The 13777-nt window shown below is 47.7% G+C and overlaps 1 protein-coding gene across 2 annotated transcripts in view; it reads left to right on the top strand.

The window, feature by feature from the left end:
- Window positions 1-13777, top strand: part of myo5b (myosin VB) — a gene marked incomplete at its 3' end in the record, with an annotated part of 105090 nt that overhangs the window by 26206 nt on the left and 65107 nt on the right. For both annotated transcript variants that reach the window (XM_083793648.1, XM_083793647.1), the window contains exons 2-5: window positions 3354-3464; window positions 5625-5808; window positions 8930-9074; window positions 9352-9508. In XM_083793648.1, the coding sequence (XP_083649774.1) occupies window positions 3354-3464; window positions 5625-5808; window positions 8930-9074; window positions 9352-9508 (597 nt within the window). The remainder of the gene's footprint in view (window positions 1-3353; window positions 3465-5624; window positions 5809-8929; window positions 9075-9351; window positions 9509-13777) is intronic.

Below are 13777 nucleotides of genomic sequence, written 5' to 3'. Positions count from 1 at the left end.
GTGTGTGTGTGTGTGTGTGTGTGTGTGTGTGTGTGTGTGTGTGTGAATTGATTGTCAACTCAAACCCACGATGCAATAGTTTGTTTTCAAGAGCGTTTCTCACAGACCAGCATTACTAAGTTACAATAAATCCATTTCATTTCCATTCCAAGTGAGTTTGTCTTATATCATAATTATGTAACTGGGTCCCAAACCTTTTCAGGTCAAGGACCCCCAAATGGACACTAATCAGACCCCCATTTGAAAAACATATAATAATAATAATAATAATAATAATAATGGATTTTATTTATAGCGCACTTTATATTCACAAGAATCTCAAAGTGCTACAGCAGTGAATAAAAGCAAAAGAAACAACACACCATTAAAAACATCTAAAAGAACAGGAACATTTAAAACATTAGGGCAAGGCTATAAGAATGCTTGGAATAGTGCCAGGGACCCCCATGAGGGGACCCCCATGAGAGAAGATCTTTACGTCTCTAGCAGTGATTCTCAACCCGTTTAATTTCAAGGACCCCCAGTTTGACATGCATTAGTCTACGGACCCCCATTTAATGACATTCCTATCTCTGGGACCCCTGATTTATATTGTAAAATCACTGCTAATGTAACTCTGAGAGGGTACAAATGGAATCAAATGGACCCTAACGCTGTCCCACTATTCCACATGGAACCAAATGGACCCTAACGCTGTCCCACTATTCCACATGGAACCAAATGGACCCTAACGCTGTCCCACTATTCCACATGGAACCAAATGGACCCTAACGCTGTCCCACTATTCCACATGGAACCAAATGGACCCTAACGCTGTCCCACTATTCCACATGGAACCAAATGGACCCTAACGCTGTCCCACTATTCCACATGGAACCAAATGGACCCTAACGCTGTCCCACTATTCCACATGGAACCAAATGGACCCTAACGCTGTCCCACTATTCCACATGGAACCAAATGGACCCTAACGCTGTCCCACTATTCCACATGGAACCAAATGGACCCTAACGCTGTCCCACTATTCCACATGGAACCAAATGGACCCTAACGCTGTCCCACTATTCCACATGGAACCAAATGGACCCTAACGCTGTCCCACTATTCCACATGGAACCAAATGGACCCTAACGCTGTCCCACTATTCCACATGGAACCAAATGGACCCTAACGCTGTCCCACTATTCCACATGGAACCAAATGGACCCTAACGCTGTCCCACTATTCCACATGGAACCAAATGGACCCTAACGCTGTCCCACTATTCCACATGGAACCAAATGGACCCTAACGCTGTCCCACTATTCCACATGGAACCAAATGGACCCTAACGCTGTCCCACTATTCCACATGGAACCAAATGGACCCTAACGCTGTCCCACTATTCCACATGGAACCAAATGGACCCTAACGCTGTCCCACTATTCCACATGGAACCAAATGGACCCTAACGCTGTCCCACTATTCCACATGGAACCAAATGGACCCTAACGCTGTCCCACTATTCCACATGGAACCAAATGGACCCTAACGCTGTCCCACTATTCCACATGGAACCAAATGGACCCTAACGCTGTCCCACTATTCCACATGGAACCAAATGGACCCTAACGCTGTCCCACTATTCCACATGGAACCAAATGGACCCTAACGCTGTCCCACTATTCCACATGGAACCAAATGGACCCTAACGCTGTCCCACTATTCCACATCACCCTCAGGAACACTTTTAAACTATTTTCAGCAACAGGATAATGTTGTTTAGCTGTTCATCTTTACAGGCATTAAAGATGTACAGCCCAACGTGGGGTCCGGGGACCCCCAGGGGTCCTTCAGGGACCCCCAGGGGTCCTTCAGGGACCCCCAGGGGTCCTTCAGGGACCCCGTGTGTAGGCCTATATATATATATACATACATACATACATACATACATACATACATACATACATAAGGCCTCCATTCATTAGCTCTGTGGAATTCCTGTCCTGAAATGACCCACTTAGCGTTGCAGCAGACAATAGCACACACACACACACACACACACACACACACACACACACACACACACACACACACACACACACACACACACACACACACACACACACATAGTTACAGTTTGGTAAACAAAGGATTGAATTGTTCTGATTGGTCCATTGGATCTGAACTCTGCACCGCTTATGATGGACGAATGTCTGATTGACAGCTGTCATGATGTTTGACTGACAGCTGTCATGAATGAGAGCAGAAATGGTTGATTGACAGCGGTCATGATGGGAGAAGGATTCATGTTTGATTGACAGCTGTCACGATGTTTGACTGACAGCTGTCATGAATGAGAGCAGAAATGGTTGGTTGATTGACAGCGGTCATGCTGGGAGAAGGATTCATGTTTGATTGACAGCTGTCATGATGTTTGATTGACAGGTGCCATGAAGTTTAATTGACAGCTGTCATGAATGAAGCAGTGATGAGTTTGACAGCTGATTTTGATTCAGTTTTAGTCGTATTTTTGTCAAGTGAAAGGGTTTAGTTTTAGTCTAGTTTTAGTCCACTACATATAAGACTTTATTCGACTAAATCTACAGTTGATTTAGTCGACTGAAATGCATTTTGGCGGACCTTAACGATGTCGTCAGAATGACTGATGTCACACTTCTTTGCGCTCTGAAAATAGCCGATCTACAAGCTCACAGCGCGTCACGCTGTGACGAGTTGTGAGCTTGTAGATCTGCTATGTTCAGAGCGATGACTTGTCTCTGAGTTCTACTGGATCTCTGCTCCACTAAGTCCATGTTAAGGACTGTCATTACGGGGTCTGGTCAACAGGGGGCGCCAGGGTACACCAGACTAGGACAACTTAAAATATCTCTAAAACGTTACCAGCACAAAATGATGAAATGAACTCGTCCAGAGCTAAAGAATGACACCATTTTTATTCATGTTTTCATCATATGGGGTGCCAACTTCATGGAGGGGTCTGCGTGTGCGTGCGTGCGTGCGTGCGTGCGTGCGTGCGTGCGTGCGTGCGTGCGTGCGTGCGTGCGTGTGAATGGGTGAATGTATAGTGTCTTGACCATCTACTGTTCACCAGGGCTGGATCATTATCAATTTAATTTTAATTAATTTCCTTCATGAATAACTGATCTGATGTGTGGAGAGCGGCAGATTACATGTATATGTTTCTATGTATATGTATATGTTTCTATGTATATGTATATGTTTCTATATATTTATATGTATATGTTTCTATATATTTATATGTATATATTTATATGTATATGTTTCTATATATGTATATGTTTCTATATATATTTATATGTATATGTTTCTATATATTTAAATGTTTCCAGTACACCAGAGTGTGGATCCCAGACCCAGACGATGTGTGGAGAGCTGCAGAGATCACGTCAGATTACAGCGAAGGACAGCCTGTCCTCCACCTCAGACTGGAAGATGATACCGTAACTATAATTAATATTTATAATATACATACAACTATAATTAACCAGTAAGACGCCTTAATACAGGCGAGGAGCGGAATGGAAAAAGGAAAGGTACTATGTTTACCCAGGGTAACTAGACTAAGGAAAGGAAAGGTACTATGTTTACCCAGGGTAACTGGACTAAGGAAAGGAAAGGTACTATGTTTACCCAGGGTAACTGGACTAAGGAAAGGAAAGGTACTATGTTTACCCAGGGTAACTGGACTAAGGAAAGGAAAGGTACTATGTTTACCCTGGGTAACTGGACTAAGGAAAGGAAAGGTACTATGTTTACCCAGGGTAACTGGACTAAGGAAAGGAAAGGTACCATGTTATTGTTTACCCAGGGTAACTGTACTAAGGAAAGGAAAGGTACTATGTTTACCCAGGGTAACTGGACTAAGGAAAGGAAAGGTACTATGTTTACCCAGGGTAACTGGACTAAGGAAAGGAAAGGTACTATGTTTACCCAGGGTAACTGGACTAAGGAAAGGAAAGGTACTATGTTTACCCAGGGTAACTGGACTAAGGAAAGGAAAGGTACTATGTTTACCCAGGGTAACTGGACTAAGGAAAGGAAAGGTACCATGTTATTGTTTACCCAGGGTAACTGGACTAAGGAAAGGAAAGGTACTATGTTTACCCAGGGTAACTGGACTAAAGAAAGGAAAGGTACTATGTTTACCCAGGGTAACTGGACTAAGGCAAGGAAAGGTACCATGTTATTGTTTACCCAGGGTAACTGGACTAAGGGAAGGAAAGGTACTATGTTCACCCAGGGTAACTGGACTAAGGAAAGGAAAGGTACTATGTTTACCCAGGGTAACTGGACTAAGGAAAGGAAAGGTACTATGTTTACCCAGGGTAACTGGACTAAGGAAAGGAAAGGTACTATGTTTACCCAGGGTAACTGGACTAAGGAAAGGAAAGGTACTATGTTTACCCAGGGTAACTGGACTAAGCTCAAGAACTTGTTTACAGCCAGGCCCTGCTCATAGAACATTTCATGGTAGGGGTTCAATGCCTTGCTCAAGGGCACTTCAGCGGTGGTAATTTTAACGTGCCGGTCCGGGGATACGAACTAGCGAACTTCCGACATCAAGACCGCTCCGCAAACCGTTCGGCCACCGCTGCCCCAACCGCAGGGCTGAGCCGCTCAGGAATAACGTCACTTCAGTGTGTTTAAATTGTCTCATATAAGCGGGGGGGTTATGCTACCATAACCTTAATAAATGAGACAATACACCATAAATGAATACTGAAACCAGATATAATCATTAGGGAAGGTGTATGCATGTACTATGTGTATTATGTGTACTATGTGTACTATGTGTAAACTCTTCATTTCCTTTTTCCAGCCATTCGGTTGCCTTTTTTTATAATAATAATTTGGCGACCCCCAGAGGGTTCGCGACCCACGGGTTGAGAACCGCTGCTGTACTGTACTGTACTGTACTGTACTGTACTGTACCGTACTGTACTGTACTGTACTGTACTGTACTGTACTGTACTGTACTGTACTGTACTGTACTGTACTGTACTGTACTGTACTGTACTGTACTGTACTGTACGTATCCTGCCACAACGTTATGCTGCTTCCACACACCTTTTGGTGTTTTAAGCATTATGTTACACTTTAGCTGTTGAAAAATGCAATTTTTTGGAAAAAATCGTGAAAATGTGGCGCAAATCATTGAATATTATATTCTTTCAGAGCGAACCACTGATATAGAAACATGAGGTTTAACCCTGTGAGAACAACTGATATAGAAACATGAGGGTTTAACCCCGTGAGAACCACTGATATAGAAACATGAGGTTTAACCCTGTGAGAACCACTGATATAGAAACATGAGGTTTTAACCCCGTGAGAACCACTGATATAGAAACATGAGGTTTAACCCTGTGAGAACAACTGATATAGAAACATGAGGGTTTAACCCCGTGAGAACCACTGATATAGAAACATGAGGTTTAACCCTGTGAGAACCACTGATATAGAAACATGAGGGTTTAACCCCATGAGAACCACTGATATAGAAACATGAGGGTTTTTCAGAAAACTGTCAGGATTTAGAAGACATTTTTTGTAGAATCTGGTCTCAGGTGTAAAGGAGTTAACAGCTACTCTCTCCCCAGGCGCTGGACTACCCAATCGGAGGGGGAGGAGCCAACAAAGCCAAGGCCCTCCCCTTCCTGCGGAACCCGGACATCCTGGTTGGCGAGAACGACCTGACGGCGCTCAGCTACCTCCACGAACCCGCTGTGCTTCACAACCTGAGGGTTCGATTCCTGGAGTCCAACAACATCTACACCTACTGTGGTATGTAAACCTAACGCACCCTAACCCTAACCCCACCCCACAACCTGGGGGTTCGATTCCTGGAGTCCAACAACATCTACACCTACTGTGGTACGTAAACCTAACGCACCCTAACCCTAACCCCACCCCACAACCTGGGGGTTCGATTCCTGGAGTCCAACAACATCTACACCTACTGTGGTACGTAAACCTAACGCACCCTAACCCTAACCCCACCCCACAACCTGAGGGTTCGATTCCTGGAGTCCAACAACATCTACACCTACTGTGGTACGTAAACCTAACGCACCCTAACCCCACCCCACAACCTGAGGGTTCGATTCCTGGAGTCCAACAACATCTACACCTACTGTGGTACGTAAACCTAACGCACCCTAACCTGTTACTGTGGTACGTAAACCTAACGCACCCTAACCTGTTACTGTGGTACATAAACCTAACGCACCCTAACCTGTTACTGTGGTACGTAAACCTAACGCACCCTAACCTGTTATTGTGGTACATAAACCTAACGCACCCTAACCTGTTACTGTGGTACATAAACCTAACGCACCCTAACCTGTTATTGTGGTACGTAAACCTAACGCACCCTAACCTGTTACTGTGGTACGTAAACCTAACGCACCCTAACCTGTTACTGTGGTACGTAACCTAACGCACCCTAACCTGTTACTGTGGTACGTAACCTAACGCACCCTAACCTGTTACTGTGGTACGTAAACCTAACGCACCCTAACCTGTTACTGTGGTACGTAACCTAACGCACCCTAACCTGTTACTGTGGTACGTAAACCTAACGCACCCTAACCTGTTACTGTGGTACATAAACCTAACGCACCCTAACCTGTTACTGTGGTACATAAACCTAACGCACCCTAACCTGTTACTGTGGTACATAAACCTAACGCACCCTAAACTGTTACTGTGGTACATAAACCTAACGCACCCTAACCTGTTACTGTGGTCTAGTCCTGGTCTAGTCCTGGTCTAGTGCTGGTCTAGTGCTGGTCTAGTCCTGGTCTAGTGCTGGTCTAGTCCTGGTCTAGTGCTGGTCTAGTCCTGGTCTAGTGCTGGTCTAGTCCTGGTCTAGTCCTGGTCTAGTCCTGGTCTAGTCCTGGTCTAGTGCTGGTCTAGTCCTGGTCTAGTCCTGGTCTAGTGCTGGTCTAGTCCTGGTCTAGTCCTGGTCTAGTCCTGGTCTAGTGCTGGTCCATTCCTGGTCCAGTGCGTCAGTGAGAGACTCTGACGCACTGATTTAACATAATCAGAGAGTGATTAGGTTTAATTTGCTGTCAGGAGACGGCACAGATTGGTGTTTTTTCCGCTGCATATTAAGGCCTGTTTAGAGTGTGTTTTAGCTGGTTTTAGGACACTGTTCACACAATACACGATGCAATGCAATATAACTGTATAAACAAAATAACAGGTAACAATAATTGCATGATGGTAACCATGGAAACGAATGGTGTCTGTTTCCTGTTTCTGCACAAGGAGGGCGAGTGTATTTCCAAACATTTTTTTATACCCAGCACCCTAATCAAAGGAACTTGATTCAGCTGGAGGGGCACTTCCTGACGAGGGAACCTCCCGAGAGCACTTCAAGTCAAGGGACTGGTTTCAGAAAGGACCACAATGTCATCAGATGGTGGTTCCGTGGCTCAGATGGGTCTGAGAGGCTAAATGTCATCAAATGGTGGTCCGTGGCTCAAATGGGTCTGAGAGGCTAAATGTCATCAAATGGTGGTTCCGTGGCTCAGATGGGTCTGAGAGGCTAAATGTCATCAGATGGTGGTCCGTGGCTCAGATGGGTCTGAGAGGCTAAATGTCATCAAACGGTGGTCCGTGGCTCAGATGGGTCTGAGAGGCTAAATGTCATCAGATGATGGTTCCGTGGCTCAGATGGGTCTGAGAGGCTAAAGGTCATCAAACGGTGGTCCGTGGCTCAAATGGGTCTGAGGGGCTAAAGGTCATCAAACGGTGGTTCCGATCGTGGCTCAAAATGATGAATACATAAACAATGGATCTTGTTGTGATAAACCCACTGGAGGGTTAAAGTAAAGATGTCAAACTGATTAAGATGATTTTATCAGCTGGGCTGAGAGGCTACGCTCGCTGTGTCTTGTGACTGCACACACACACACACACACACACACACACACATACACACACACACACGCACTCTTGTGTGTGTGCGCGCGTTCGGTCACAACTCATGATGTTGGTTAAGAAGCGGAGATAATGAGTGTGAGAAGGAGTTACTGCAGAACAGTAAGTGGATTTTATATTTCACAACAATAACAGCAAAACACGTCAACAATAATAATGACAACAATAAAGCAAATAAGACGGTTCAGTTCAGATCATTTAAAAGGAAAGTACAGATTAATACATTGTTTTAGCAAATAAAATAAGCGTTTGACCAAAACGGTGTTGAAGCCTTATCTCAGGGGTGGGCAACTGGTGGCCCCGGGGCCCACATGTGGCCCCTAACTGGCGGCCCAGGGCCCATGTGTGGCCCCCAACTGGGGCCCCGGGGCCCACATGCGCCCCCCCACCGATCCATTAAAAACCCCATGTTTCTGTCAGTTGGTGCTCAACCTTTTCCATGTCAAGGACCCCCAGAATTATCTCTATTGGGCCACGGACCCCCATCTGAAAATATGTAGTTCCAGGGACCCCCCAGAAGCAAATATTTTAGTTAGTGGCCCTCTGGAGTGGGTGTGGGACTATAGTGGCCCTCTGGAGTGGGTGTGGGACTATAGTGGCCCTCTGGAGTGAGGGTGGAACTATAGTGGCCTCTCTGGAGTGAGTGTGGGACTATAGTGGCCCTCTGGAGTGAGTGGAACTATAGTGACCCTCTGGAGGGAGTGTGGAACTACAGTGGCCCTCTGGAGTGAGGGTGGAACTATAGTGGCCCTCTGGAGTGAGTGTGGAACTATAGTGGCCCTCTGGAGTGAGTGTGGAACTATAGTGGCCCTCTGGAGCGAGTGTGGAACTATAGTTCTGGACTCCAGAGGGCCACTATAGTTCCACACTCGCTCCAGAGGGCCACTATAGTTCCACACTCGCTCCAGAGTCTGGAGCGAGTGTGGAACTGATGGTTTGATGTCTCCTGTGTCTCCAGGCATCGTGCTGGTGGCCATCAACCCCTACGAGCAGCTCTCCATATATGGAGAGGAGGTGATCACGGCCTACAGCGGTCAGAACATGGGAGACATGGACCCTCATATCTTCGCTGTGGCCGAAGAGGCTTACAAGCAGATGGCACGGTACTGTTATTGTTATTGTTATTGTTATTGTTATTGTTATTGTTATTGTTATTGTTACTGTTACTGTTACTGTTACTGTTACTGTTACTGTTTTTAGAGGAGGCAGACATGTTTTTTGTTGTCGTCCAAGATTTGCTGATTGCATCATCCTGTACAGCACCTTGTGTCCTTGTTTATTGTATCTCTTATGTGGACATAAATAAATGATTAGTGTGTCTGTGTCTGTGTGTGTGTGTCTGTGTGTCTGTGCGCACGGTGCGTGCGTGCGTGCGTGCAGCGACCAGAGGAACCAGTCCATCATCGTCAGCGGGGAGTCGGGCGCGGGCAAGACGGTCTCCGCTAAGTACGCCATGCGATACTTCGCCACCGTGGGAGGATCCTTCAGCGACACCAACGTAGAGGAGAAGGTCCTGGCCTCCAGCCCCATCATGGAGGTGAGTTATTAACACCAACGTAGAGGAGAAGCTCCTCCAGCCTCATCATGGAGGTGAGTTATTAACACCAACGTAGAGGAGAAGGTCCTCCAGCCTCATCATGGAGGTGAGTTATTAACACCAACGTAGAGGAGAAGGTCCTCCAGCCCCATCATGGAGGTGAGTTATTAACACCAACGTAGAGGAGAAGGTCCTCCAGCCCCATCATGGAGGTAATAACACCAACGTAGAGGAGAAGCTCCTCCAGCCCCATCATGGAGGTAATAACACCAACGTAGAGGAGAAGGTCCTCCAGCCCCACCATGGAGGTAATAACACCAACGTAGAGGAGAAGGTCCTCCAGCCTCATCATGGAGGTGAGTTATTAACACCAACGTAGAGGAGAAGGTCCTCCAGCCTCATCATGGAGGTGAGTTATTAACACCAACGTAGAGGAGAAGGTCCTCCAGCCCCACCATGGAGGTAATAACACCAACGTAGAGGAGAAGGTCCTCCAGCCCCACCATGGAGGTAATGACACCAACGTAGAAGAGAAGCTCCTCCAGCCCCATCATGGAGGTAATAACACCAACGTAGAGGAGAAGGTCCTCCAGCCTCATCATGGAGGTGAGTTATTAACACCAACGTAGAGGAGAAGGTCCTCCAGCCCCACCATGGAGGTGAGTTATTAACACCAACGTAGAGGAGAAGCTCCTCCAGCCCCATCATGGAGGTAATAACACCAACGTAGAGGAGAAGCTCCTCCAGCCCCATCATGGAGGTAATGACACCAACGTAGAGGAGAAGGTCCTCCAGCCCCACCATGGAGGTAATGACACCAACGTAGAGGAGAAGCTCCTCCAGCCTCATCATGGAGGTAATAACACCAACGTAGAGGAGAAGGTCCTCCAGCCCCACCATGGAGGTAATAACACCAACGTAGAGGAGAAGGTCCTCCAGCCCCACCATGGAGGTAATAACACCAACGTAGAGGAGAAGGTCCTCCAGCCCCACCATGGAGGTAATAACACCAACGTAGAGGAGAAGGTCCTCCAGCCCCATCATGGAGGTAATGACACCAACGTAGAGGAGAAGGTCCTCCAGCCTCATCATGGAGGTAATAACACCAACGTAGAGGAGAAGCTCCTCCAGCCTCATCATGGAGGTAATAACACCAACGTAGAGGAGAAGCTCCTCCAGCCCCACCATGGAGGTAATGACACCAACGTAGAGGAGAAGGTCCTCCAGCCCCATCATGGAGGTAATGACACCAACGTAGAGGAGAAGGTCCTCCAGCCCCACCATGGAGGTAATAACACCAACGTAGAGGAGAAGGTCCTCCAGCCCCACCATGGAGGTAATGACACCAACGTAGAGGAGAAGGTCCTCCAGCCCCATCATGGAGGTGAGTTATTAACACCAACGTAGAGGAGAAGGTCCTCCAGCCCCACCATGGAGGTATTAACACCAACGTAGAGGAGAAGCTCCTCCAGCCCCACCATGGAGGTAATGACACCAACGTAGAGGAGAAGGTCCTCCAGCCCCACCATGGAGGTAATGACACCAACGTAGAGGAGAAGGTCCTCCAGCCCCACCATGGAGGTATTAACACCAACGTAGAGGAGAAGGTCCTCCAGCCCCACCATGGAGGTAATAACACCAACGTAGAGGAGAAGGTCCTCCAGCCCCATCATGGAGGTAATGACACCAACGTAGAGGAGAAGGTCCTCCAGCCTCATCATGGAGGTAATAACACCAACGTAGAGGAGAAGCTCCTCCAGCCTCATCATGGAGGTAATAACACCAACGTAGAGGAGAAGCTCCTCCAGCCCCACCATGGAGGTAATGACACCAACGTAGAGGAGAAGGTCCTCCAGCCCCATCATGGAGGTAATGACACCAACGTAGAGGAGAAGGTCCTCCAGCCCCACTATGGAGGTAATAACACCAACGTAGAGGAGAAGGTCCTCCAGCCCCACCATGGAGGTAATGACACCAACGTAGAGGAGAAGGTCCTCCAGCCCCATCATGGAGGTGAGTTATTAACACCAACGTAGAGGAGAAGGTCCTCCAGCCCCACCATGGAGGTAATAACACCAACGTAGAGGAGAAGCTCCTCCAGCCCCACCATGGAGGTATTAACACCAACGTAGAGGAGAAGCTCCTCCAGCCCCACCATGGAGGTAATGACACCAACGTAGAGGAGAAGGTCCTCCAGCCCCACCATGGAGGTAATGACACCAACGTAGAGGAGAAGGTCCTCCAGCCCCACCATGGAGGTATTAACACCAACGTAGAGGAGAAGGTCCTCCAGCCCCACCATGGAGGTATTAACGCCAACGTAGAGGAGAAGGTCCTCCAGCCTCATCATGGAGGTAATAACACCAACGTAGAGGAGAAGGTCCTCCAGCCTCATCATGGAGGTAATAACACCAACGTAGAGGAGAAGGTCCTCCAGCCCCACCATGGAGGTAATAATACCAACGTAGAGGAGAAGGTCCTCCAGCCCCACCATGGAGGTATTAACACCAACGTAGAGGAGAAGCTCCTCCAGCCCCATCATGGAGGTAATAACACCAACGTAGAGGAGAAGCTCCTCCAGCCTCATCATGGAGGTAATAACACCAACGTAGAGGAGAAGGTCCTCCAGCCCCATCATGGAGGTGAGTTATTAACACCAACGTAGAGGAGAAGCTCCTCCAGCCCCACCATGGAGGTAATAACACCAACGTAGAGGAGAAGCTCCTCCAGCCTCATCATGGAGGTGAGTTATTAACACCAACGTAGAGGAGAAGCTCCTCCAGCCTCATCATGGAGGTGAGTTATTAACACCAACGTAGAGGAGAAGCTCCTCCAGCCCCACCATGGAGGTAATAACACCAACGTAGAGGAGAAGCTCCTCCAGCCCCACCATGGAGGTAATAACACCAACGTAGAGGAGAAGCTCCTCCAGCCCCATCATGGAGGTAATAACACCAACGTAGAGGAGAAGCTCCTCCAGCCTCATCATGGAGGTGAGTTATTAACACCAACGTAGAGGAGAAGGTCCTCCAGCCCCACCATGGAGGTGAGTTATTAACACCAACGTAGAGGAGAAGGTCCTCCAGCCCCATCATGGAGGTAATAACACCAACGTAGAGGAGAAGCTCCTCCAGCCCCATCATGGAGGTGAGTTATTAACACCAACGTAGAGGAGAAGGTCCTCCAGCCCCACCATGGAGGTGAGTTATTAACACCAACGTAGAGGAGAAGCTCCTCCAGCCTCATCATGGAGGTAATGACACCAACGTAGAGGAGAAGGTCCTCCAGCCTCATCATGGAGGTAATGACACCAACGTAGAGGAGAAGGTCCTCCAGCCTCATCATGGAGGTAATGACACCAACGTAGAGGAGAAGGTCCTCCAGCCCCACCATGGAGGTAATAACACCAACGTAGAGGAGAAGCTCCTCCAGCCTCATCATGGAGGTGAGTTATTAACACCAACGTAGAGGAGAAGCTCCTCCAGCCTCATCATGGAGGTGAGTTATTAACACCAACGTAGAGGAGAAGGTCCTCCAGCCCCATCATGGAGGTGAGTTATTAACACCAACGTAGAGGAGAAGCTCCTCCAGCCTCATCATGGAGGTGAGTTATTAACACCAACGTAGAGGAGAAGCTCCTCCAGCCCCACCATGGAGGTAATAACACCAACGTAGAGGAGAAGCTCCTCCAGCCTCATCATGGAGGTATTAACACCAACGTAGAGGAGAAGCTCCTCCAGCCCCACCATGGAGGTGAGTTATTAACACCAACGTAGAGGAGAAGCTCCTCCAGCCTCATCATGGAGGTGAGTTATTAACACCAACGTAGAGGAGAAGGTCCTCCAGCCCCACCATGGAGGTGAGTTATTAACACCAACGTAGAGGAGAAGCTCCTCCAGCCCCACCATGGAGGTGAGTTATTAACACCAACGTAGAGGAGAAGCTCCTCCAGCCCCATCATGGAGGTGAGTTATTAACACCAACGTAGAGGAGAAGCTCCTCCAGCCCCATCATGGAGGTGAGTTATTAACACCAACGTAGAGGAGAAGCTCCTCCAGCCTCATCATGGAGGTGAGTTATTAACACCAACGTAGAGGAGAAGCTCCTCCAGCCCCATCATGTCACGGAGGTGAGTTATTAACACATTGACTGCTACAGTATTCCTTTTTCTGTGCTATGGACTTTACATTGAAGGAGAAATAAATGTCGGGGCCCACAGCAAAATGTTCTCTTATAGCGAGAATCACACCAGCGGAGACAGGGGCGAGA

The sequence above is a fragment of the Protomyctophum parallelum genome (genome assembly GCF_964188405.1).
Source record: "Protomyctophum parallelum genome assembly, chromosome: 21".
NCBI lineage: Eukaryota > Metazoa > Chordata > Actinopteri > Myctophiformes > Myctophidae > Protomyctophum > Protomyctophum parallelum.
The sequence above is the reverse complement of the archived record's forward strand: the minus strand, read 5'-3'. Positions and strand labels throughout refer to the sequence as shown.